At 47.0% G+C, this 25787-nt stretch overlaps 1 protein-coding gene and 1 pseudogene across 3 annotated transcripts; both read right to left on the reverse strand.

Moving 5' to 3' along the window:
* Positions 1–3386: 3386 nt before the first annotated feature.
* Positions 3387–21711, reverse strand: LOC115170529 (protein Wiz). 3 transcript variants are annotated; one of them, XM_029726745.1, is made up of 17 exons: positions 21534–21711; positions 20707–20905; positions 20371–20554; positions 19962–20037; positions 19593–19741; positions 17892–19496; positions 16288–16752; positions 15734–16111; positions 12969–13088; positions 10612–11121; positions 10053–10496; positions 9423–9914; positions 8746–9288; positions 8311–8525; positions 7277–7568; positions 7016–7181; positions 3387–6684 (listed from the first exon to the last, which is right to left on the reverse strand). In XM_029726745.1, the coding sequence occupies exons 2-17, from the start codon at positions 20830–20832 to the stop codon at positions 6315–6317; spliced, it is 6135 nt and encodes a 2044-aa protein (XP_029582605.1). In that variant the 5' UTR covers positions 20833–20905; positions 21534–21711; the 3' UTR covers positions 3387–6314. The 3 variants fall into 3 exon arrangements, with proteins under 3 accessions (XP_029582605.1, XP_029582606.1, XP_029582604.1); XM_029726746.1 differs by having other exon boundaries at positions 15746–16111; positions 21487–21711; XM_029726744.1 differs by having other exon boundaries at positions 21487–21711.
* An 835-nt stretch (positions 21712–22546) lies between these two features.
* Positions 22547–25746, reverse strand: LOC115170547 (N-acetylmuramoyl-L-alanine amidase-like; annotated as a pseudogene).
* Between the last annotated feature and the right edge of the window lie 41 nt (positions 25747–25787).

Here is a 25787-nt window from a genome sequence, read left to right on the forward strand (position 1 = left end):
TGCATTTCCGGGGAGTACCTGGACCTCCGGGAGGTCTTCAACAAGGCCCGCGCTACGTCTCTCCCTCCACATCAACCCTACAACTGCACCATTGACCTTCTCCCGGGCACTACACCACCTCGGGGGCGGCTTTACTCCCTGTCGGGTCTGGAGACCAAGGCTATGGAGGAGTACATTGAGGACTCTCTCGCTGCAAGGAGTATTCGTCCATCTGCCTCTCCTGCCAGTGCAGGGTCCTTCTTTGTGGAGAAGAAGGACAAAACCCCGTGCCCATGTATCAACTACCGGGGCCTTAATGACATCGCGCTCAAAAACTGTTACCCTCTACCACTCATCTCCTCGGCTTTCAAACCTCTACAGGGAGCGACCATCTTCTCAAAGTTGGACCTTCGGGACGCCAACCATCTCGTTCAGATATGGGAAGAAAATGAGTGGAAGATAGCCTTTAAGACAGCTAGAGGGTAATATGAGTACTTGGTTATGCCATTCGGACTGACCTATGCTACTGCCATGTTCCAGGCCCTGGTCAACAATGTGCTTTGGGACATGCTGAACAGGTTCGTGTTTGGCTACCTCAACGACATCTTTGTCTTTTCCTGTTCAGCTCAAGAGCATGTCCTCCACTTCCGACAGATCCTTCAGTGTCTCCTGGAGAACCAGCTTTTTGTTAAAGTGGAGAAGTGTGAATTCCATCACTCCACCATCTCCTTCCTAGGATAAGTCATCGCTGCAGGACATATACAGATGGATCCAGACAAGGTGAGAGCGGGGGTGAATTGGCCTCAACCCACATCCAGAGAGCAGCTGCAACGTTTCCTGGGATTTGCTAACTTATACTGCCGCTTCATCTGGGGTTACAGCACCCTGGCTTCCCCTCTCTCAGCACTCACCTTTCCCAAGGTTCCATTCACGTGGTCTCCAGCATCTGACTTGGCGTTCTTAGACCTCAAACATCGATCCACTACAGCCCCCATCTTAATCTATCCCGAACCTGTCCCATAAGTTTGTGGTGGAGGTTGACACCTCGGATGTCGGAGTGGGGGCCTTCCTGTCCCAGTGTTCTGCCCAGCACCCCTGTGCTTTTCTCTCCCATCGTCTTACCCTTGCTGAGAGGAACTATGGTGTGAGAAATTGAGAACACCTTGCCATCAAGATGGCATTGGAGGAGTGGAGGCACTGGTTGGAGGGGGCAGAACAGCCATTCTTAGTGTGGACTGACCATAAGAACCTGGAATATTTCCACACCACCAAGAGCCTGAACTCTAGGCAGGCTCGTCTGGCCATGTCATTCACCCGTTTCAATTTCACTCTCTCCTACCGCCCGGGGTCCAAGAATGTTAAGCCTGACGCACTCTCGCGTTTGTATAGCCCTGCTGTTACTCCATCTGACCCCGAGACCAGCCTCCTGTCTAGCGGCTGCACTCGTCTGGGGTACAGAAAGCTTTTTCCGTAAGGTGCAGCGTTCCCAGCTGGATGTTTGTCCCGGACTCTGCCCGATCCCCAGTCCTGGAATGGGCACATTCCTCGAGACTGACCTGCCATCCGATGACACTTTTGGTGGCCTTCCATGGTTCCTGATGTCTCCGCATTCGTCGCCGCCTGTACTTTGTGTGCACAAAATAAGACTCCGCGGCAAGCTCCATCTGGCCTTCTTCAACCACTCCCTGTTCCTCACTGCCCCTGGTCCCATATATCCTTGGACTTTGTTACTGGTCTTCCTCCATCAGATGGCAACACCACGATCCTGACTGTGGTGGATAGGTTTTCTAAAGCCGGCCATTTTATTCCCCTTCCCAAGTTACCCTCAGCCAAGGAGACGGCTCAGCAATATGTCTTCCAGATCCATGGACTTCCGGTCGACATGGTCTCCAATCGAAGTTCTCGTCCCAGTTCTGGAAGGCGTTCTGCACCCTCATTGGGTCGTCGGCCAGCCTGTCCTCTGGTTTTCACCCCCAATCTAACGGCCAGTTGGAGCGAGCCAATGAGGACCTGGAGACGGCTCCACCAACTCCATCACCTGGAGGCAGCAACTTGTGTGGGTGGAATACGCCCGCAACACCTTTCCCTACTCGGCCACTGGTGTCTCGCCCTTCGAGTGTTCCTTGGGATATCAGCCGCCACTTTTCCCTGAGCAAGAGGAAGAAGTCAGCATACCCTCTGCCCAGATGTTTGTCCTCCGCTGTCGTCGTACCTGGAAGAGAGCCCGGGCCGCTCTTCTGAAGACCACATCCAGGTATCGGCGACAGGTGGATCGCCACCGGAACCCTGCTCCCCGCTATCGGCTAGGGCAGAGGGTATGGCTTTCCACTTGGGACCTGCCCCTCCGGGTGGAGTCCCGTAAACTTTCCCCCCATTTCATCGGTCCATTCCGCATCTCTAAAATCCTTAGCCTCTCTGCTGTTCGTCTTCTGTTGCCCCGCACCCTCCGTATACATCCCACTTTTCATGTGTCTAGGATTAAACCCCTGTCTCACAGCCCTTTGTCTCCTGTTTCCTGTTTGTCTGTTGCCAGTTCGTCTTGTCCCATCAAGTCCTACCAGCGTGTTCCCGTGTTTCCTGTGCTCTAGTTTTTTTTTCCTAGACTCCCAATTCTGACCTTTCTGCCTATCCTGACCCTGATCCTGCCTGACTCTTTGCCTGCCTTGACTTACCTTTTGCCTGCCCCTTGTACTATAATAAATTATGAGACTCATACTATCTGCCTCCTGTGTCTGCATCTGGGTCTTAGCCTGAGCCGTGATACTGCTGGTTTTTGGTTTCTACTTTCAACGTGTCCATTTAAGAGGGATTTACAGTCAAAGCAAATATCAGTGCTTTCAACAATTGTACAGCTATTCTATTGTAACTCATTTACTCACCTCATTGATTAGCTAGTTACATTAGCTCATTGACTTGAAGACATTGGGTCACAATGTAGGTTAATAGGAATTGATCTAGGAAGTGGGTTTCAGGAAGCAAGAATTAGTTCACTAATGTTTTGTTGTCTTTAAATAGTTAATTCCACATAATTTCCCCCCCGATTGATTGTGACAGTTGTGCAGAATCTCAGCATAATAAATTGGGGTAGTCAAGCACGGTAAATGTGTCACAAATCATACATAACATTTTATTTCTTGACCTATTTTATATTTTTTTCAGTATTTTCTGTTCTTTCTGTTCTCAGGACAGAATGCTTGCTGATCTTGTATTGTAAAAGCAACTTCTTGATATTCAACATAGAGAGCCTCTTTAGGATGACTATGGAGTACAGTCTTCTAGCTCCTCCTGCTGGCCCAATACATGTTAGTAAAGTGTTATCGAACATTAATTCCCTTTGAAGCATTTCTGTAGGACAGACATTAAATTAACATGATCAAGCATTTAAGAAGACTCAATTCAAAAGTGGCTGAGTTTGAAATCACATTTAATGTTTGTTCAGGAGCTGATTCACATGAACCTCAACCCTTTGTGTACAGTACAATTCTTTAATATTTTTATTATCATCATCAGATCATGGTCTTAGCTCTCCACAGGCACTCACACACTCATTCACACATACACCAAACCTCTGCAGCCAGTCATACCAGCTGAGGGGTATACACAGGCAATCTTAAAGGGGACTTAGTTGTAACACCAGCGGAAACTCATCTTACACGGTAACACAGTCACAAACCTGCCAGAGGCTAACCCTATCACGATGTGAACACTCACTGGTGGAGAAAAATCTGAACGTGCAAAAGTGGTCCCCTTTAAAGACTGAAGTATTTAGAGTCCTCTGATCTTAGGACACGACAATCACTAATTTTCTCCTGTCTTCAGTCACTCCCCATTCTCACCATCCCATTCTCATGAGCACCAATGTTCAGCTTAGAGAAACTAGCTAACAAAGAAAATAAAAAATACTCATCAAGGTTTCACCTCCTGGACTGCAAATACAGAAATGCACAGAGCAATAAAAAGACATGTCATAGAAGGTTGAAACTAAATCACGATAAAAGGAATCAAGATCCATTTGTTTTGTAACTAGCTGTTAATAGAACTGTTAATAGCTCTAATAGCATCAACAGTTTCATAAGTACATGTAGTTATATATACGTATCTATATTCCATAAAAGGTATGGGGAATTGTTAGGGTCAAACAGTCATGTTTTCAACATAGTTTAATGCTGGAACAAACTTGAAAAGTTATTTTCCGTATGGACTCTTCAGTTATTGCTTTACTTTGCAGGCAATATAAACACTTACCTGAAGCAATGTGAAGACACGCTGGAGCGACAGCGTCGCCCCGATTTAGAAGCTGTTCCACCAGAGGCCATACGTAATGCATCTGGATTTAAGGGCACCAATACTTCACAGAGCTCTGACAGATAGCAACCTCTGTGGGTGTCCGTGTACTGGGTGCAATAATGCAGTAGTGTAACAGTTCCATGAAGCCAAGGCCGCTTATGTACGTCACTGCAACAGTCAGTCAACTCTGTGGTTCACATACTGGGAGACACTGGATCCAGATGTACACCGATACATGTCCCTCATCCAATGAGGAGCCTTGGTTGCTCCGTAGCTGTGCAGAGCTCCTCCCTATGAACAGGTCCCATGTAAACAGCTTACAGAGGCGAGACCAGGGAGTAAACACACTCTTTGGCACATCCTTGGGAGAATGGTGGATGCAGTCAAGTCCTGATCAGACTAAATAATAGACCAGATCCCATGATAAGCTAGATTTTAGCTACGGAGAGGTCCTGTGTGTTAGCTACTGTTGACCTCTGTCTAGCATTTAAAAGTCATCGAAAGACATACATATGCACCTCTTGTGCAAAAAAACACACACACACAAACAAACAAACACACATAGCTTATGCACTTAGATAAAAGTGTCACTGACCTAAATTCAAACATTCCAATGTTCTAATTGAGCCTAAAAACAACCTAGTTCACCACATTCAAATGTATAATAAATAACAACCAAGGTTTTGGGTTTCATTGACAAGGCAAGAAAGAAATGGCAACATTTGTATGTATGTCCGCATTGAAACTTGAAATAGTGACCTTCAACACTTCTATGGACCCTTTCATCTAAAGAATAGATGAGTATCATCAGGAGCTTAAATGCCGTTAGCTAAACAGTGTTGGGGACATCAAACTATGGAATAACATAATGACCAGTCTAATTTAATATGGCACAGTCATCTCAAATAATAAGTGCATTAAAAGGGATAGTTCACCCAAATTACACTGTTTTCAAATGCTAATGTTTTAGCATTTGTGGCACAAATCCCATGGGACTGATATCAGCATTCATCTATAAGTGACTTTGTTGTGCTTTACAATCAACTTTAGACATTTTCGAATGATTTGGGCATGATGTTTGAAAATGCTAATATCTTATACCCATGACTTAAATGGGATTTGTGCCACAACATTTGGAAACGGTGCCAATGAAACTAAACCACAGCATGGATTGCTGTGTTACCTTGTCCATAGACTGCTTGCAGGGTAAGGAAACCAATATGTAATTTGGGTGAACTATCCCTTTAACTACATTCAGAAAACATTAAGAGTTACTGTGTGACTGCACCTGTCAGCCTAACACTAAGGTGAATGGGACGTCCCTTCAAGGTGCTGCTTCCTCTACAGGGTCCTTCCTTTTCTCTCAAAGGGGCCTTTTCCTCATCATCACTGCCCTAATCAATGGGGCATTTATTTAAGTGCTCTGTGACATTGTCTACATTAAAATTGACTTATCAAAATAATGTGTAAATGGGCTTTTTAAGTCTGTACCATAGACTATGCATGAATACAAAAGCATTATTTAAAGTCCTTTTAAAATGTTGTTGAGGGGAGTAAAGCAGGAGCCATGAGTGTGCTCCTCTTAATTAAGTGCTTCAAATATAAATGGGCGGAGCCTCTCAGGTCTTTATAAAGCACTGTTTAGAGCAGGGAGATAGGTCAAAGTTCAATATGGTTTAAGTTAACCTCTCGGTTAACCACTGAGCGGCAGGAAGTGTAACTGTCCATGTTACAAACTGAACATTCAGCTCAAACAAGTCCAAACAAAGAAGAAACAGCAGACCCCGAAGCCCTGGACAGTTGCAATCGCCCACTCTGGTCAGGAGAGCTTGGGTTCCCATGGCAATGGGGCTTTGTAACCATCTGCAGAGCTTCCTAGGAGAGGCTTGGGAATGAGAGAGCACTTTGGGGGAAAGCTTCTCTTTAAAACACTTCAACAACAGGTTCCCTGTGTTGAGGCCGAAGGAACAAGTGGATGGAAAAAAGGCATGGCAAAGACGTGGCAGAACAAAATGGTTCGAATGTGTGGATTGTTATGGACCTGGGGGTTACAATGCCGGGGTGGGGATGGGGATCAGGATTGGGGTGAGGGTGGACTCTGCTGAGGCTGTTGCCATTGGAATGGCAGTAACAATTGGAGCAGACTCAGGCATTGGGGGAGGAGAGGGGCTGCAAGGAGGGAGAACAGTAGGAGCTGTGGTGTGGGTGTGGATGGAGGGTGGGGTTGAGGTGGGGGCAGGAGTTGTGGTGAAGCTGGAGGTAGCTGTTGGGACTGAGGTTGAGGTTGGGTTGTGGGCTGGGGGGTCCGTGGCAGAGGGAGCAGGCTTGTTGTAGTTGAGGTTGAGGATGTGCTGCTGGAGGTGGCGGATCCAGTCCTCCTGCACAGAGAGAGGACCCTGGAACTCCACCTCACAGAACCTGGCGGAGAGAGGCAGAGAGCAGACTGTACTCACACAGAGTCATCATACAACCACAGCAGGTAGACAGGAACGGTACATGGATCATTTAAAACATGTTGCTTTAATAAATCAACAGATTATAATTATCGTGAATGTTTTTTTATGGCCCCTGGGCCGACAGACTAAAAGCACTCATTCACACAACTTCCAAATCTCAAGTGCCTCCCTATTCCCAAAATAGAGCATAACTTCTGACCAGGGCTATAAAGGAGTGCACTATATTGGGAATATGGCATACTTTGAGATTAGCCCATGAGTTCAGTACTGCACAGTTCCCCAAAGAAACTCACCGGCACCTGAGGGAGTAGATCTTTCCCACCACTTTGACCAGGGGGGTGGAAGGGGGTTTGGGCACCAGGGCAGGAATGGTGCCGGTGCGAGGGGGCTTGGGGGTGCCACTGTCCCTCTCTCCTCCCTCTGAGTGGGAGGGGTGTTTAAGAGGTCGTCGCTCAAAGCCTGGACATGAGGAGGAGAGAACACCAGGCTGAGCATGAGATGGACAGGTATGTGTGTATGGCGAATAGTTGTGTGTGTTTGTGTGTCACACTCACCTCTGGGCAGGCGCACGTTGAGCTCGCTGCGGGCCACCTGTGTGTGGGGAGGGAGGGTGTTGGAGAGTCGGGCGGGGCTCGGACTGTGACTGCTGTGGCTGGGTCGGGAGGGGGGAGTGAGACCTGCATCACCCTCTGCTGCCCGGGGTGATGCCAGGGTGAGCTCCCGGCCTACCCGTCTGGCCTGGGCCAGCCCCAGAGCCGCCCACTGGGAGGAGGAGGAATGCTTCTGGGAGGGCACGGGGAGGAGGAGGTCAGAGTCGGATGATGGGGAGAGAGACGAGCTGCTTTTCTGCAACATAAAGGAGAGGGATGAGTGCTTCTCATTAAAATAGCTGTCTCAATGTACTCTAATAGAAGGACATTACAGAGTAATCTTCTAGTCTTTATGTGTGTCAACTCATCACAGAGGGAGTAACGGTGACACAAATACACAATGCTAATTCAGGACGGATGGAAAAGTCTATTTTCTAAAACATAATTCATCTGAAGATGAAGGATCTATGTCACCCAGTTCTCTGGTTACTATAGCAACTATTAAGTCAATACCTAACCCTGTTGTGTCCCCCACAGGGGAAATATGCTGATATGAGAATCTTTGTGTTGGAGCTACATGATAGCAGATCTGAGTGAGGCATTTAAATCACAAAATGGCTGGTGGTGGCTGAGGCCAATTCCATCTTTTTACCTTTAAAAGCCTGACCTTTATTGATATGGGTTGACATGTTAATGCTCTAAACAGCCCTAACAGTGTGCCGACAGCCCTCATAGCGGTCCGAAACCCACAACTAAAATGGACGGGGTCGGCACTAATAAAAAACGACTTTCCAATATCGCAGCTTGATTGTGCATTGTGAGCACGATGTCACACTGTTTACTCTAAGTCGATATAAATAATTGCTGCCTTCGCATGGACATTGGAAAAATAGAACTTTCAAGATAAATCTCACTACAAATATTGTGAGTAACATAGTCCTTTTACTATCATCTATCACCATTAGATAAACTACTAAATAAATCAATTCCTCCCTGACCTTCTTGGAGGTGGAGCGGTTGGAGCCCTGCATGTAGCTGCGGTGCATCTCCACCACCTTGTGGGGCCGGCTGCGCATCCAGGCACTCAGCGTCTCGATGGGCGAACCGTTCACACACCACTCTGTCACGCCAAACTGCCGCAGGTGGGCCCGCGCGTGGCTAGCCAGCGCCTTGCGGTTCTCAAAGTAGAACCCACATAGCTCACAGCTGGCATCTGGGGAGGGGGTCAGGGGGTGACAGAAGGCAAAGGAGGGGTGTTGTCAGTCAGAGCTGGGCTTAAGTTAGAGACATTTGATTCATGTTTCATAAAATTAAATGTATATAACATATGTGTCATTCTCTGCTAAATGCAATGAGTCTGTACTAAAAGACAGTCAGCAAGTTAAAGGATGACTGCAATTCTTCTGAGGATCTTTAGTAAGGTCATGGCTTACCCAGGTGCCCTCCCGCATTCTTGTCTGGAGAGGACTTCCCTTTGATGGAGAGGTCATGTGGCAGGGGTGAAAATGACTGGGGGTGGGATGGTGACCTCTCAACCGGACGGCCCTCCTCCGTTAGGGGTCTCTTACCCAGCAGGGACACCGCAAAAAACTTCCCGGCGGGAGGGGTGGAGGAGAGGCCCACCGCCCCCAGGCCGTGCTTATGAAGCCGGGAGCCAGAGTGCAGCAGGTTGAGGGGGGATTTTCGGGAGAACTTGGGTGACTGGTAACCCAGGCCCCCCACCAGGCCTTCCCAGGTGGGGCTGGACCCCTGGCTGGTCTCCTTCTTCAACCCCGGGGTGGGGGACGAGGTGCCCCCATTCTTGTGCATGAGTTCTCTCAGGGTGTCTATGGGGGAACCGTTGACTGTCCACTCTGTGATGCCCATCTGGCGCAGGTGGGAACGGGCGTGGCTGGAGAGACCTTTACGGTTCTCAAAGTACTCCCCACAGAACTCACAGCGGATGTCCCGAGTGGGCTCTACTTCATGGGCTGTGACTGTGGGAGGAACAAAGGGAGGGGGGAGGAGACACAGAGATGGAAAAAGAGACAGTAGATAATATAAACAAGGCATCACTTCAGTATGGATATTACCTCAATAATTACAAAATGGTCTTTCAACTTGGACTTACCCAAGTTGAGAGGGAGTGTATTGTCGGAGCTGCTCCAGCTGCAATTCAGTGGCTCAGAGGAGTATCCCGCTGCTCCCCCCACCGCTCCTGGCATGGTGACTTCCAGCTGCATAGGCTCAGGCTTCAGCTTGACTATCAGGCTAGGGGAGGCCGGTGGAGCTGAGCCCATCTTACGCACTGTGGACGGGTGGCTGGGTGGGTGGGCGAAGGCAAAAGGGAGGCGACTCAGGAGGCTGGGCGAGGCAGGGGAGGACAAGGGGGAGCGAGGGGGTCCGGGGGATGGAGGGGGAGATTTTAGGGGCTTGAGGGGCAGGGCGCATGGTAGACCTCGACGTGTGATCAGCTCTCTCAGGGTGTCTATGGGGGAACCGTTGACTGTCCACTCTGTGATGCCCATCTGGCGCAGGTGGGAACGGGCGTGACTGGAGAGGCCTTTACGGTTTTCAAAGTACTCCCCACAGAACTCACAGCCAATCTCCTTCACCGGTTCACCTGCAGGAGAGATGGAGAGTAGAGATGAAGATCAACTTAAAATAAGCACCTCAAGAAACTGTACATCAACAAGTCACTGATGCTGTATTGCATTGAATGGAGAATGAGTTTAGTTTCCATCATATGACAAACACTCACTGTGGGGGATGGGTGTGAGTTCCCCGCCACTCAAACGGAAGACCTGTAATTTGGAGGACTTGGGACGTTTGGAGGGCGGGCCAAACATTGAGGAAGCTGAGGAAGAGGTAGCTTTGGACCCAGATCCGCCCCCCATCGTAGTGACATTGTAGAGGAGAGGTGTGGAGGAAGTGGTGAGGAGGGAGCGTTTGGGGGAGGAGAGGCTGGCTGTGAGGCCCCTGCGCCCCTGGGGCACCTCAGGCTGCAGGGCGCTGGCTCTGTGCTTGAAGTCATCAGTGTGAATGAGCTGGTTGAGGAGGTCTATGGGGGAACCTTTGGACTCCGAGTACTCCACCCCAAAGTGCCGCAGGTGGGCTCGGGCATGGCTGGACAGGCCCTTCCGCGTCTCGAACCAGGCGCCACACAGCTGGCACACTATGTCCTTGTTGGGGTCTACCTCCAATGCTGCACAGATGAGGAAAAGGGGGTATGAGGAAATGTTTTACTTCAGACACCTTTACAACCTGTGCATTAATCAGTTGGGGATGAATGACCAGAGAGAGGGCACTGACACACTTACTGAGGTTGAGTGGGGCATCAGTCTCCTGTGGAGCCCAGAAGGGTTTGGCAGAGAGGTTAGAGGTGGTGCTCTTCACCCCTCCAGGCTTATGGTCCAGACAGCGCAGGGGGGAGGACACAGGCAGCAGGGAGGAGATGGGGGCCTTCCTCACCACAGGAGAAGGGGAGCAGGCCCTGATGAGGGAGGAGGGGGGAGGGGAGGCCACAGGGGAGGGGATGGAGAGAGGGATGGGTTTCTCATCCATGTCTGTGTCTTGATATCTCTCCTCTTTCCGTGGGGTTGGCAGGACGTGAAGGGGCTTCTTGGCGACGGGGGGCCGGGGGAGGGGAGGGGGGAAGTGCCCGTCCAGACCACGCTCCTTGGTGATCTGGTAGAGGAGGTCGATGGGTGCCCCGCTACTCTCTGACATGCCGATGCCCAGCTGGCGCAGGTGGGAACGGGCGTGACTAGATAGGCCCCGCCTCGTCTCGAAGGGGGCACTGCACACCTCACACTTTAACAGGTTGGACACTACAATAGAGAGGACAACAGTGAGAGGGGAAGAGATGCAGCTGACCAGCACACAGCAAAATACACCGAATATGGAAAAATGTCCCTTTGTACATTTTTTTCAGTCATAGTTCAGCACTGGTGTATGTATTATTACATAATTTATAGCACTTCAATTAACGAACGGTGACAAAAAGAGCAGGAGGCTGTGTAGCTGAGAATTCTCAACTCCATGAAACAATGGAGTTGAGTGGCAATGAGTTTGCTGCAATCCGTAGTTTTTGATACAAAGAGCATTTTACGTGACCTACGCAGTTGTTTTCTAATGAAGACGGAACAGCCCGTCATTGAAGTACAATTTTTTTTGTTTTGGCAGGAGATGCATAGAATGCAATTTTCATCAAAAACTATGGATACAACTCCCTCTGAAAGCTGTATGACAATCTGGACAAGAACAGGTACACAGTAAGTGTTAAAAATATATATATTTTTAAGTATCGAGTGGCAGTGCATGTTTGAAGTTGCTAACTTCATACTCCATTGGAAAACAGTGAATTATGCAGCACAATTTGACAAAGGTCACATTATAGCCCTATTCGGACGGGACTAATATTAGCAGAGACGCTGGTTATGTAATTAATACACCAGCATTTGAATTATTCCAGAGGACAATTCGCTAGGTATACGTTTTTAAAAACTGCAGCCTTTAATTCTTCATTTGTTTTCATTCAATTGACTCTGATGACGGAAGCCTGGAGGGTTTTATTCTAAGTGTGAAGATATGTCAACATCATGTCTAGACGATAAAGGCTACACTGATAACTCATGCTTGGCGGCCAAATGTAAAGGTGTCCCCATAATGTTTAAATTGTGGAAGTGTGATCATAATCATTATTTTAGAGATTGACGGTAGACTGTCCTAATGAAAAGGCCTCCCATCCTGCTGATGTGAGCTGTTGAACAGTGCTCTTGCACTTGCATTTATGGATTAGAAAGTGAACTTGCCATTTCCAAAAAAGTTTAGCTCAGTGGGGAATCGGGGAAGCCCTGTTTGCAATCTATTGCCTACATCAACAGCCACAGTTTAATTAAAGAGGCCTAGGCACAATATTTTTTTATTGCACGTTTAATTAAACTGACACATTTAGTGATGTTCAACTTCAATTAATTGGCACAAAACGTAGCCTATAAACAAAGTATTCACTGTGAAATCTATTTAAGCCATTCATATAAAATATATGCGTAGCACTTTGTTTAAGCATCAATTTATCAAATCAGTTCTTGTTTCCTTGCTCAAACTGTGCGCAGCACCTGTCAAACTCTTGTAATGTCTCGAAAAACACAGGGATGTCATTATGCACAGGACTAGCATTATCAGAGGACCTTGGGTTATTCTGGCTGGAATTGTTACTCTCCTGCCATGTAAAACTGACTGACATGGCAAATTCAGACGGGACTAAAATGACAGAAATTGTGTTTTGTGTTCGTGCACACAATTACATTACCCGACCTCCCCCAATAAAACGAATCCCGTCCGAATAAGGATATAGAATTACGTTTTAATCATAAACTACGGAATTCAACACCCAAATAAAAGATTGCCTTTACACAGGACAAACATAGGTACAAGGTATGCAGTAAAGAATGCCAATTTTTATTGTCTGATATGGACTCGATGTAGGTACACTCCGACAAAACTAATCGCCACTCAACTCCATTGAGACGTGATGTACATATCGTGGAGTTGAGAATTCTCAGCTAGGGGCTGTGGTAACCTCAGCCACATCTGTCTGCCACCTAACAAATCCTCCAGATCCCAGGGGACCTTTATGTCTCATCTCATCTTGCCCCATGTTGTTCAGTCTTACCTTTGATGTCAGCTTCATCCCTCGGGGAGGGGCTCTCTGGGTCCAGGGAAAACAGACCCTTCCTCCCTGGGCTAGAGGTCAAGCTGTCCAGTGCTGGCATCTGCTCTTCCTCCTCCCCGCCTGAAACACAATACACAACCATTTCTGTATGGACCTCGCTTTGTGCATGGGAGTAAATAAAGGTTAAATTATCAAGCTGAAACAGGAAAGGGCCTTACCCAAACTGTTGCCACAAAGTTGGAAGCACAGAATTGTCTAGAAAGTCATTGTATGCTGCAGCGTTAAGATTTCCCTTCACTGGAACTAAGGGGCCTAGCCCGAACCATGAAAAACAGCCCCAGACCATTATTCCTCCTCCACCAAACTTTACAGTTGGCACTATGTACTGGGGCAGGTAGCGTTCTCCTGGCATCCGCCAAACCCAGATTGGTTCGTCGGACTGCCAGATGGTGAAGCGATTCATCACTCCAGAGAACGCGTTTCCACTGCTCCTGAGTCCAATGGCGGCGAGCTTTACACCACTCTAGCCAATGATTTGCATTATGCATGGTAATCTTAGGCTTGTGTGCGGCTGCTCAGCCATGGAAACCCATTTCATGATGCTCCCGACGAACAGTTATTGTGCTGACGTTGCTTCTAGAGGCAGTTTGGAACTTGGTAGTGAGTGTTGCAACTGAGGACAGACATTTTTTATGCACTATGCACTTCAGCATTTGGCGACCCCGTTCTGTGAGCTTGTGTGGCTTACCACTTCGCGGCTGAGCTGCTGTTACTCCTAGACGTTTCCACTTCACAATAACAGCACTTACAGTTGACCGGGGCAGCTCCATCAGGGAAGAAATTTGACGAACTGACTTGTTGGAAAGGTGGCATCCTATGACGGTGCCATGTTGAAAGTCACTGCACTCTTCAGTAAGGCCATTCTAATGCCAATGTTTGTAGGGGGATTGCATGGCTGTGTGCTCGGTTTTATACACTTGAATGGGTGTCCACATACTTTGTATATATAGTGTATGCATAGGCAAATTAAATCGTTTTTAAATAATACAATGTATTATGTTTCTGTATGAATAACAAAAAATACATAAATCCTTTACAATGGAGTAGCTAATAATAATAATAATAATACGATATTCATTAAAATAACTGCAATTTGGAGCGCTCTATTGGCGCTTCAGATGTAGTCTGTCTAATAAATCACTTCTTCAAGTGTGTAGACCTGTGATAATGGCAGAACACTGTTCGTTTTCCTGTTGTTGTACATTTCGTAACAGACACATGCCTTTCATTGCGATGGTGTATTTCTGGGACAAAACTACCATTTTCTGCGACAAAACGGTAAATCATAAGAGACGTGAGTAGACAATGCTTTTTGTCTGGTGGGCGGCTCTGCGCTTGTCAGTTGATCTCGTCTCAGGGTGCTTGCAGAGGAAATGACACCTTTGATTTTTCTCGTTTTATTTGCAGCATCAAAAATGTGATCACTGCAGAAAAATGCTACCCGGTTTAATAAAACTATTAAAAGTAACAAAGTTACAAAATCCGGACTTTAGTTTTCATTATATAGCAGTAGTAGGCCTACAGTAACATCAAGTAACCTGACACTTAATAAAGTGACACTTAAACGTATTTTTAAGATCTAAATAAGTTTTGATACGATTACAGATTTGTAGTCCGTTATTCCTGTATTATAAGCATGAGGCAATGCATTCATAAAGAATGACACCAGAGCGACCACATTCAAGAAATCAAAGGAAAGTAAAATGGCGAGGATTTGGGAACTGTAGGTAATTTTAGAAATCCTGCAGTATTGGAAATAGTGAACGTCATCCGAGACGCACAAAATATATCACACAGAAAATGACAGTCCGCATCAAATGTTGCAAAACACATTCCTGCGCGCGTAGCTACAGTGATACAAGCAACTCGAACAATGACAAGAATGACACATTTCTAGCCAATGCCTTGACTTTGTCTCACCTTTAGTGCGCGACAGTGATTTTAAATGGTCTCATATGATTTGATTTTTTTGACGGCTAATGTGTCTAGAAACAATTTTGACGTTCAAAACAATACGGGCTACAACGCGACGTGCAACAATGAAGCCGATTAATGTTTAAAGGGCACGGGCGTTAGGGTGCGTGGTACTCACCGGTCAGTAGCTGTGGTGCATCGGACTCCCAGCAGCTAAAGCCAGACAGTTTTTCCGCTATTGTTTGTATCTGCAGGGAGGTGGAAGCAGCCATTTTGCCCCCATACACATGCACCGCTAAACTAAGGCGTGACCAATCGAGCAGAGGCTGGGACAAACGCACTGAGCACCACATCAACTATGGGCATCTGAGTCTCTCCCTCTAATATGCTTGATTTACAGTAACACTTTGTCCCAAATACTGCAGTTCATCATCGATTTGAAATCTGCTACATCACACAAGTCTCACAACTAGGGACTGATGTTACAACACCAACAGGCAAAGTGCCACATCGGGAGAGTAGTTCCAAAATACAAAATAGTTGCAAAACTATTGCACAGAATCGTTTTCATCATTCAATATCCCTTGTGCATTGGATTGCCACTGTAAAGGCCATTGAGTTACCACATTCAGCACTGAGACATTTCTTTGGAAGTCTTATTCACGCTGATCAACCATCATGTAATCTACCAACAACCTATAACACAGTCAGACCACAGTGTGTTGTATTCATAAACCACAATGCCAGCTCATAAAGGCATCCTACAGTATACACACCAGGTACACACACACCTTCAGGCTCACCAACGCTGTGGTCTTTCTCCCAAGGCTGAGAAGGTGACGATGGCAGTAGGTTGGAGACTGTAGCACCTGTTGCCTCTTCACTCCCTTCCCCTCCCCCTGGTTCTTCCTCCTCCGTCTCCAGGTCTTCCTCCTCCTCCTCGTCTGAGGCTGGGCTGCGTGGGGGAGCTGTGGGGAGGACCAGGTCTGGGCGACTGGAGAAGAGCTCCCGGAGGATATGGATGGGCGAGACAGTCACCTCCCAGTTAGTAATCCCAAAGTCCCGCAGGTGCGCCCTGGCGTGGCTGGACAGGCCAGCCCGGGTGTCAAAGCCAGCATTGCAAAACTCACAGCGCATCACACTGAACGTATCCGGGTCAAAGTTGGCAACTGAAGAGAGAGAAGGGCACATAAAAGGTTAGCAGTTTACAGACCGACTTGGAAGTTGTACACATCTTCTACCCTGACTGATACTTGTTACTTTGTTACATTATAGTCTATTACAAATATACCGCCTCATACACCCGACAAGGTCCTAACAATGTAATAACAAAGATTCCAGATACCCTTTTTCTTCTTCTTCTGGTAGGAGAACTTCTTCTCAATGGCATTGACCTCCTCAGGGGATATGAAGTGGCGCACGTTGTAGCTGACGCCCACTCGGTTGAGGTGGCCCCTCACGTGATTGGCCAGCCCGATGCCGTTGTGGAAGCGATCAGGGCAGTAGGGGCATTTCCTCTCCACGCTCTTCAGGGTCCCCGTCTCCTCATCAATCTCCTCATAATCCTCATCTGATATGCCCTCCGCTAGGAAACGCCGGATATTCTCCTCTTCCTCTTCTTCTTCTTCGTCATGATCATCGTTGTCATCATCATCGTTGTCATCATCATTGTCATTTTCAGCAGCAAAAACCTTGTTACTCTTCTTTTCAAAAGCAACCTTTGGCTCCCCGTCCACTTCCTCTTCCTTTACGGGCTTCCCTTCTGTAGAGCATGAGGCTGTGAGGCTCTGTTGTTTTAGAGAGGAGTCATCTAGACAGGAAGGAAAGCGATATAGTATGAGGCTGAGCTGAGACAGCCATTTAGTACACAGTATTGAAGAACACAGTGATAAGATGCAATGGGGTGAAATTAGAAACAGACATCTATTCACCTAGCAACTGAGCCTTTATATTGATTAGGGGAGAGCGCAAGGAAGATAAGGCTGACTATATTGTATTTGGTGAGGGGAGCCATGCATCACTGCATGCCAGGTGGCTCCTTCACAACTCAGCCTGTCACTCACCCATCGCCTTGCCTCCCTCCCAACGGCCAAGGTAAAAGAGGAGAGTTTGGGGGTCAAAGCGTTTGGGCTCATTGAGGACAAGGGACAGCGTGTGTCTTAGCTGGGCATGCTGGACCTCAGTCAGCCCCAGGCACTCTGCTGCCCCCCGCAGGCTGGCTAAGAAAATGTGTTTCAGCTGCATGGCCGGGGCAGGCACATCCACAGGGCATGGAGGGGAAGCAACGGGCAGCCCAGGTTCAGCTATGGGCCAGGCAGGGACTGCTGGGCCTTTTCAGTTACGGCCAACCCAGTGACTGATCTGCAGGCTTGTGATGTTATTTGATAACACTGTCCAACAATACACATGCATGAAGCACAAGTTATGCATTCTAGGTGAATATCATTTCAATATCGAAGGACAAATATCACAGGTTTCCCAACTGTGCATGTCCAAGGTGAAAATAAAAAGAGAAAATATTGAATTGGAATTCGAAGTAGCCTCAGGAGTCCAAAATATTCTGCACAGTAGAATATTTTTGCTTATGCATATGCATATAGTGTGACCATTCTCTAGTGCAGTGGTTCCCAACTCCAGTCCACAAGTACCCCAAACAGTATTGGAGCCCCAGACAAGCACACTTGATTCAACATGTCAACTAATCATCAGGCCCTTATAAGGTGTTTTTTGTTTGGGGCTACAACAAAAAAGTGTGCTGTTGGGGTACACAAGGACTGGAATTGGGAACCACTGCTCTAGTATATCAGACCATTAACGATGAAAGGTTTGGCTTAGAATTAGCATGAGAGCAGTGCAATAGATGAGACTCTAAAGAAAGTCTAAGGTATTGGCTTCTTTCATCTGTATTCGAGAAGGCTTGAGGGGATAGGTTCTGCAACTTAGTCTCACCTTGGAGGGATCGAGCCCTGGTGAGCGGTTTGGATCCAATAAGTGATTCAGTCTCTTTTTGGTTTATATCGGTTGCCAGGTCAGGGCCCTGGCTTTGTGCATCATCGGTCTCAGGTGGCCCGCTGTCCAGTCTGGGATTTGGCCAGAGGAGTTCTGTCCCCGCCTTCCCTCTCCTATTTGCCCTCTTGTTCCCGATGGTCTTAAAGGCTATCTCTCTACGCTGGGGAGCTGTAGCAGTGTTTGATGGTTGGGGCTGTGTGTCACTGTCCTCCATAGCAGAGATCCAACTAGAGGAAGACTTACTGGCCTTTGACTGGCTTTGGCCTTCTGGTGGAGAGACAGGCTTAGAAAGCGTATCAGAACATGGTGGAGCGGAAGCATCAATTCTGGACCCTGGACGGTTCATCTCTTCAGGCCCTTCCCCACAGATGGAGGTCTGCGCGGGGTGAGCCACGTGTTGGTGCTCCTTGAGAGCAGTTTGACTGGAGGCCTGGAAGGCACACTGATCACAAGTGAGAGAGATAGAGGTCAGGCCAGAGGCAGATCCAGGTGGCACGGGCGGCTCCATAGGAGTGAGCTTTGGCTGAAAGCGTGGAGAGGCTCGCTGCAGACCAGTAGGTTTTCTGTTGTGGGTCTTGGCATGGTTGGCCAATGCCTGTGAGGTGCGTGTACTGAAGTCACACTTGAGGCAGAGATAGCGACGATTGGCTGGGCCTTTGACCTTTGCTTTGACTGGGGTTTTGGCTCGAGCTTTTCCTGTGGCCCGGACTGGAACTGGATCTGGCTCTGTGAATGGAGCTGGAGTCGTGACTAGAGCTACAAATGGTTCTAGGACTGGGCTTGCAGGTTTGGTCACCTTGCTCGGTTCACCCTGCGTAGTCTCTCCTTTCCCACTGTCACTCAGCTTCCCAATCTCCTCCAGGATCTTCTGACGAGACTCCTGGTGTCGTCTGTTGTGGTCCGCCAGAGCCAGCCTGTTTGACAGGTTCCATCCACACTCCACGCACCGAAATCGTGCGCCCTTCACTCCGCGCTCCCTCCTGCCAGCCCCCGGCCTGCTATGACTGTGCTCTTGCATGTGATCCTGCAAGTAGACCTGCTTCTTGAAGTAAATGCTACATTCCACACAGGTGAAAATCTCTTCACCAAGCGCTCCCTCTCCTCCTCCTTCTTCTTCACCACCTTTTTCCTCTCCTACCTTCTCCAGATCCTCTGTTGCCTTTTCCAAGTCCTCCTTAAAGTCATAGGCCCCTCCACTCATCTTCACTGGCCCCAAGCTCTTTGCTCTTGAGGAAGAACCCCTTGCCTTCTTCCCAGCTCCTGTTGATGTGCGTTCCCAGGAGCTCTGGCCAGAGAAGGGCCTGAGCAGGGCCCTCTTCTTCTTCCGACGCTGGATGAAGGTGCAGTGTGCCCAGGGTGCTGGTGGGGGGCTCTCTGTGTCTGAGTCCCCAGGAAAGGTGTACACATCCCGCTCAGGCTCCTTTTCCTTCCCTATCAGGTCCTCTTCCTCTCCCTCCTCCTCAATTTTGCACCCCTCCTTTGATGTCACTTTGGACTGAAACAGTTCAGCTTTCTTCGATATATCCCAGACTCTGTCATCTACCACTGTGGATGGTCAAGAGACAAAAGGATATTAGAAAGTTATTTAGAAAATAAACTATGTTTTATTTAGTGTTTTCCCTTGCTCCCCATCATGCTTACATTCTTTTGAACTGGGTTGGGCCTTCTTTGGCTCCTCTCTGTGTGTGTTAGGCTTGTCTTGGTCCCGCTCCTCCACAGGGCTGTGTAGGTTTGTCTCAGTGGGTAAGTGCGGCAGTTGTTCAGGTGCTTGGTCATCCTCACTGTCAGGTCTGGACAAAATTATACAGAAAGAGACAGTTGTATGAGTGGGTCAGAAAGAGCAATGAGTCCCTATCTATCTATCTGACCATGTGTCCGCCTAACCTGTTAGTGTGTACAATTGTCACTTTATTTGACCACTCTGCTTTACTGTCTGTCTGCCTTGTGGTGCCGTGTCCTATCACACATAACTATCTTCCTGCTGGCTGCCCTTCTATTCCTCCATCTCACCTGAGTCCAGAGGAGGGGGATCCTGGGCTGTGAGCGGCCAGACCGTGAGGGTTAGAAAAGTGCTGTAGCTCCTCCTCTGACAGACAGACCAACCCACAAAACAGACAACAACAGGAACATCCCTTCACATGTCGGCCACCCACAGGTAAATTCACAGGCAAAGATATACAGTAGTCATTCCTAGTAAGAGAGACAGTTCTGACTACAAGCAGACGGAGGAACATTCAAACATTCTGGAAGTGACAACAAATATAGTTGAGGGTGATAGCAACAAGTTTAACTGATAGCATCACATTTAGGAAAGCCAATAACTGCACTACTGACATAGACTGGACACACTTACAAATGAAATAGTATGATTCATATTGTGTTCATACAAGGCTCAGTAATAAACAAGTGTGATAGCTACCGTCTAGTGTCTCTTTCTCAGAGTCAGAGTCCCAGGTCAGGGAGGAGGGAAAGGCTGAGGGCCTGATGCCCCTCTGTGCACTCCTCCCTGATTCCACCTGGGATAGGGGGCCTCCGGTCCTCTCAAAGTCCCCATTGCCACCACTGGACCATGGGCTCCCACTGAAGGTGAGCTCGTCTGAAACCTGTTGATGACATTGACACAATCTCACAGCAAGAGACAGCATACTGAATGCAACTGACATTGATTCTGAAATCTGTGATTTTCACTTATGTAAAAGCCTATGTTTCAGCAAATTCAGCATGTGGTGGTCGACCATGATAGGATTCTCTTTACCTGTAAGGTGTGATTTAGGAAGTTGTGGGTTGCGGTGTCCTGTGCTGAGAATGAGGGTGGTGGCCCATAGCTGCTCACTGAGGTGAAGGAATCCCTGGGGGAAAGAGAATCCCCCTCTAGCTCCATGGTCCCCAAGAGCACAGTATGGCGTCCCACTACTGACCACTACAGTCTACATGGTGTGTGGTGTTCTCTTCCACTGTTTTTATATACACAAACAACACACACACACACACACGGGGTACACTTCCGTAATACTGTCATAACAGAGAGATAAGCAGCACTCCAGAAAAGGTGTTCTGATGCACACAAAACAACCAATTTAAAGTCATTGGAAAATCATGCCACTCATTTGGGGGTCTGGGTTGGCCACTTGATTTTCTGCTTCAAATGCTGCATTGTCAGTGAGCCACAATATCACACCAAGACCTTGATGAATTTGTCAAATCGTAAATGCAAGAGATGGTAACAAGCATAGCGCAGTGGCGTCACAGGTTCAGCCCACTGCAATTTTGGGAATGTCTGACCCATTTTCACAATGTCAGGTGATTATGTGAGAATATAACATATTTCCCAAATGGCCACGTACAAAAGTATACTTTTATTCAGGCCCTGTCTCGCTTTTTAGCTAAAAATAAACGCAAATGCAAGTAGCTAACACATCAAAATGGAAAAATGTGCTATCTACCTGCAAGGGCATTGTGGATGGATGTAGCAAGCATTATATAAATATGTGCAAACATTTTTATAATGTTATAACGCCCGTTATTAAGTACTCACGGAAAACGGCCTGGCTTGTGGTCTGAGGAAAGGAGTTGTTTACGCACCGTTCTCCATGCTTTATATGGAACAAAGCTACGGATATCCTCAGTCCATGAATGCATGTAGAGTGTGTTGCTATATTTTTGTCACATCGATGCTACATTTTTTCCATGAACCCGCTTGCAGAGACCACACACTCGACTCCATGTTATTTGCCTGCAGGCACGCCACAGCTACGTGAGTGACGTCGATTTAGAATTGAGGTCAGGCTATCCCTCTCAAATCCATGTTCCAATTTACATGCGCCACTACACTGACAATACGGTATAATGCAGATAGCTTGACCACGGATAGCTTGATCACAGTGATAGACAGCTGAAAAGAGTTTGGAGCAAACCTTCAAGTTCAACCTCTGCGGTCAAGTTCAAGTTGATTGCATTGCACTGGAAAAGTGCAATGGTAAAATGTGTGTGTGTGATTTTACACACTTGTATTTTTTAGCATTTATGAGTCAACATGATAAACAGAACAATATCACAAATAGTGTACTAAAATGTGTAAAGCCTTGTTTGTGTCTTTTACATTTTTTTTTACAGTAGGTGACACTAGTGAGCTGCCTGTGACCAACAATCAGATTATGTACTAAACCTATGACTATGTAGACTTATGAAGACCTAGCTTTCAGCCCATTTACTGAACTATAGAATTTCTCACATCACAAACTGCATCAAATTGTGTAGTATGCCCATAGGGGCGAGGTTAGAGCGTTGGTCCAGTAAGAGGTTGCTGGTTCAAATACCAGCACCGACAAGGTGAAATAATCTGTTGCTGTGCCCTTGAGCAAGGCACTTAATCCTAATTGCTCCAGTTGCGCTGTACAATGGCGCACCACCCTGCGGGTGTCTCACCAAGATGACCAGGTGTACGCAATGAAAAAGCAATAAAAGCTGTCAATTGATTGATTGCTGCCTACGCAAAACTGACAACATAATTTCCTGACCTATTCAGATCAGCTCTCTCAGAGCAACTATCAGAAAGTCATATAAACAGATGTTGAAAAAAAAGGCAAACACTGGAGCCATTTTAGAAATTAAATATTTATTCTGTGATACTGGTCAAGATTAATCCCTCCGCTCTTCACAATATCTTCAGTTTTGAACCTCCTGGGGAAAATGGAAAGAATTAAAGTAAATTTGTGGAGAGATAAGACCATTAGACATGAAATTAACAAAAACACATATGCCTATTCATTGGTAATAACTGCCTAATAACCCCCACATATACATGTACACACAGATGTAGGCTCTTAATTTGAGTCAGTTTGCTACAGCAGGAAAAGAATCCAGCAGCAACAGGAATTTTGAATTATTATGTGGATTATAATTAATGGAAATTCTTTTAGGGGTTGATACATTTTTTGCAATGAAAAATCAAGTCTGAAATTTCAAAGTGGAAACTGCAAACATCAGAAGCAATTTTAAACCTCAAATACACTACAAGTTTTAAATGTCTTGCATTGCAGGAAAGTTAACCTCCAACAGGGTGATCAATTAAGATCCTACATCTGTACATACTGCACACATTCTCTTACCCCAAAGTGCTCCCTGCCTGTGATCTCTGAGTAGAAGGCGTCTCCAGGACAGGAAGTCTTAACCAGCTGTCTGTGGCCATACAGGGTGAAGTTGCCGACCAGTCGCCTGCCTCCCACAGCACAGGATGCCAGACGATCTCTCACCAGCTCCATGGTCTGCTGCGATGGCAAGCTGGACGTGTAATCACCGATGAATGACACCCCCTAGCCCTTGGAGTTGTAGCCCTTAGTGTGGGCCCCTTGCCAGTGCCACCCACGCCCCTCATAGAGGTACCCGTCAGAGCCTGCCACAAAGCTGGAGGCAAACATCGGCAAGGGATGAGTCATTCATTATGAGTGATTCATTATCAAAAAAAAAAAAATTATCAAGTCACGTTTTGCTTGGTAAACAACATTTCCCAGAATTGGACAATGGCTAATTTTTAACCTCTAATTATGAGAGCGACACACACACACACACACACACACACACACACACACACACATACTGTATACTCAAACTTGACACATTACATAAGCATTGTGGTTTGCGAGGAGGCTGTGTAGTGTCCAACTGTACAGCGCCTTCAGAAAGTATTCACATCCCTTTACTTTTTCCACATTGTTGTGTTACAGCCTGAATTTTACATTTATTAAATTTAGATTTTGTGTCACTGTTCTACACACAAAACCCTATAATGTCAAAGTGAAATTATGTTTTTAGACATTTTCTAAAATTCATTAATAATGAAAAGCTGAAATGTCTTGAGTCAATAAGTATTAAACCCCTTCGTTATGGCAAGCCTAAATAAATGTAAGAGTAAGAATTTGATATATTTGTATTAAATTTGTTATACATTTGCAAACATTTCTATAAAAATGTTTTCACTTTGTCATTATGGGGTATTGTGTGTTGATGGGTGAGATTGTTTTATTTATTTAATTATTTTTGAATTCAGGCTGTAACACAACTAAATGTGTAATAAGTCAAGGGGTATGAATACTTTCTGAAGGCACTATATCCTAAGACCTGTGTGCTACACATACCTGTATCCAATATCGTCCCAGCCCCGGTCATCCTGGTGAAAGCGTTGCATGGACCTCATGTCTGCAGAACACTGCTGAAAGGTGAGACAAGGCTGGCCAGGCTGGTAGGTGTGGTGGATGTACATGAAGGAGAGGGGGAGGGACAGGGGGGTGGGGGTGCCCCGGTATGGTGCAGCCCCCCACTGACACCGCTGGATAATAGCTGGACAGTCTAGAGGTAGGGCGATCCAGAGAGAGATTGAGTTTTAACATGTTTATCCACTCCTTTTTCAACAATAACACCATGTCTCAATTATTGTTACTATTTGTGCTTTCTTGGATCAAAGTCAAAATTATTCCAATAATGTTGACCTATCCTTTTTAGCTTTCCCTGCACTACAGTAACACTCTGTATCTCCACTGTCTCCCTCTGCAGTGGGATTTACTTACCCATGTATCTGTGGACAAACTCCTTTATTCCTTCCCTCACCACAGCTATCAGCTCTTCCTTTTCCTGTGCCAACATAGTGGAGTGGTCGATCAGTCTCCTCTGTAGGACCAGGGATCTCACCACCTGCCTCTGCAGGAGAGGGGGCCTGGCCAGTTCTCTGAAGTTCTCCCTGCGTAGGTGGCTGATCAGACGAGGAGCAGCATCCAGTCCTTCCCCCTCAAGATGATGACAGTAGTACCTCCTCAGTAGGTTGCTCAGCTTGAGAGGACGCTGGGACTGAGCTGAGACCTCAATCCCCAGAACCACACCATCCATACCGCCGTTAACCAGGGCATCGTGGCGAGGGAGGGCTTGTCGGAGAGGGTGAAGACCTGAGGCGAGGTCACATCGTCCCAGCAGCCATCAGGGCCCAGGCGTTGGGAGAGGAGAGAGCTGTGGAAGCGCTGGAAGGACAGACCCAAGTTCCTAGCCAGAGTGAGGGGGTACAGGCCACGGACCCGACACCTCGTCTTAGACACTAGCCCAGCTTCAATACCCAGGAGGACTGGGCTCATAGCAACCGTGGTGCCATCAGCAGTAAGGACAACCCCTTCCTCTCTATCTCTCTCTGTCACCTTGTGGCGCATAGCCCTGCCAATGAAATCTGAGAGATTGGAGTCCATAACTGGTGCCTCTGAGGTGCTGTCCTCCCTGATAGTGCCCAAGAAGTGCTGCATGAACTCATCTCTGAGACCGGCTGCCCTGCGCAGGCCTCTCAACACATTTACAGGCTCCAGTCCAGGGTTACTGTCTTCTACCTGCTCCAACACTCTGATGAAGTCGTCCATATGCTGGGAGGACGTGACTGAAATCAGAAAACACACTTGTTAACATTTGATCATATTCAGCATCGCTTTTCTATAAACAGAAACTACATACTGTTCTGTAATGTGTATTAATAACTGCACCCTATATTGCCTAAAATAACATTTTCTTGCAACTTCTTCCTCTAAGTAGCTGTAATGCATTTTCTTGCTGACTTTCTTGCTCTCTCTCGAAAAGAGTTTGACTGGTCACGACCTCTAAATAAATAGGAAAAAAGTGAACACAAACATATTGAGTTACCTTTGGTATCAGTGTGAGCACTGACCAAGACCACAAGAAGGGTCAGACACCATTTCCAGTGCGGTTCCATTGGGGAAATCATTGAGTCTTCAACGCCCTGTGCTCCTGACATGTGTTATGCACTGCATCGCCTACCTTGAAACATTTATAGGCAAACACATCAAGTGA

Source organism: Salmo trutta, chromosome 32 (genome assembly GCF_901001165.1).
Source record: "Salmo trutta chromosome 32, fSalTru1.1, whole genome shotgun sequence".
Taxonomy (NCBI): Eukaryota; Metazoa; Chordata; class Actinopteri; order Salmoniformes; family Salmonidae; genus Salmo; species Salmo trutta.

Coding starts and splice junctions, on each gene's coding strand:
- LOC115170529 (XM_029726745.1), bottom strand. CDS start 20,832: ATGGAGCTAGAGGGGGATTCTCTTTCCCCCAGGGATTCCTTCACCTCA. Junction 19,742..19,961: donor TCCCCCTCCTCTGGACTCAG/GTGAGATGGAGG, acceptor AATTTTGTCCAG/ACCTGACAGTGAGGATGACC. Junction 16,112..16,287: donor CCAGAAGAAGAAGAAAAAGG/GTATCTGGAATC, acceptor CTCTCTCTTCAG/TTGCCAACTTTGACCCGGAT.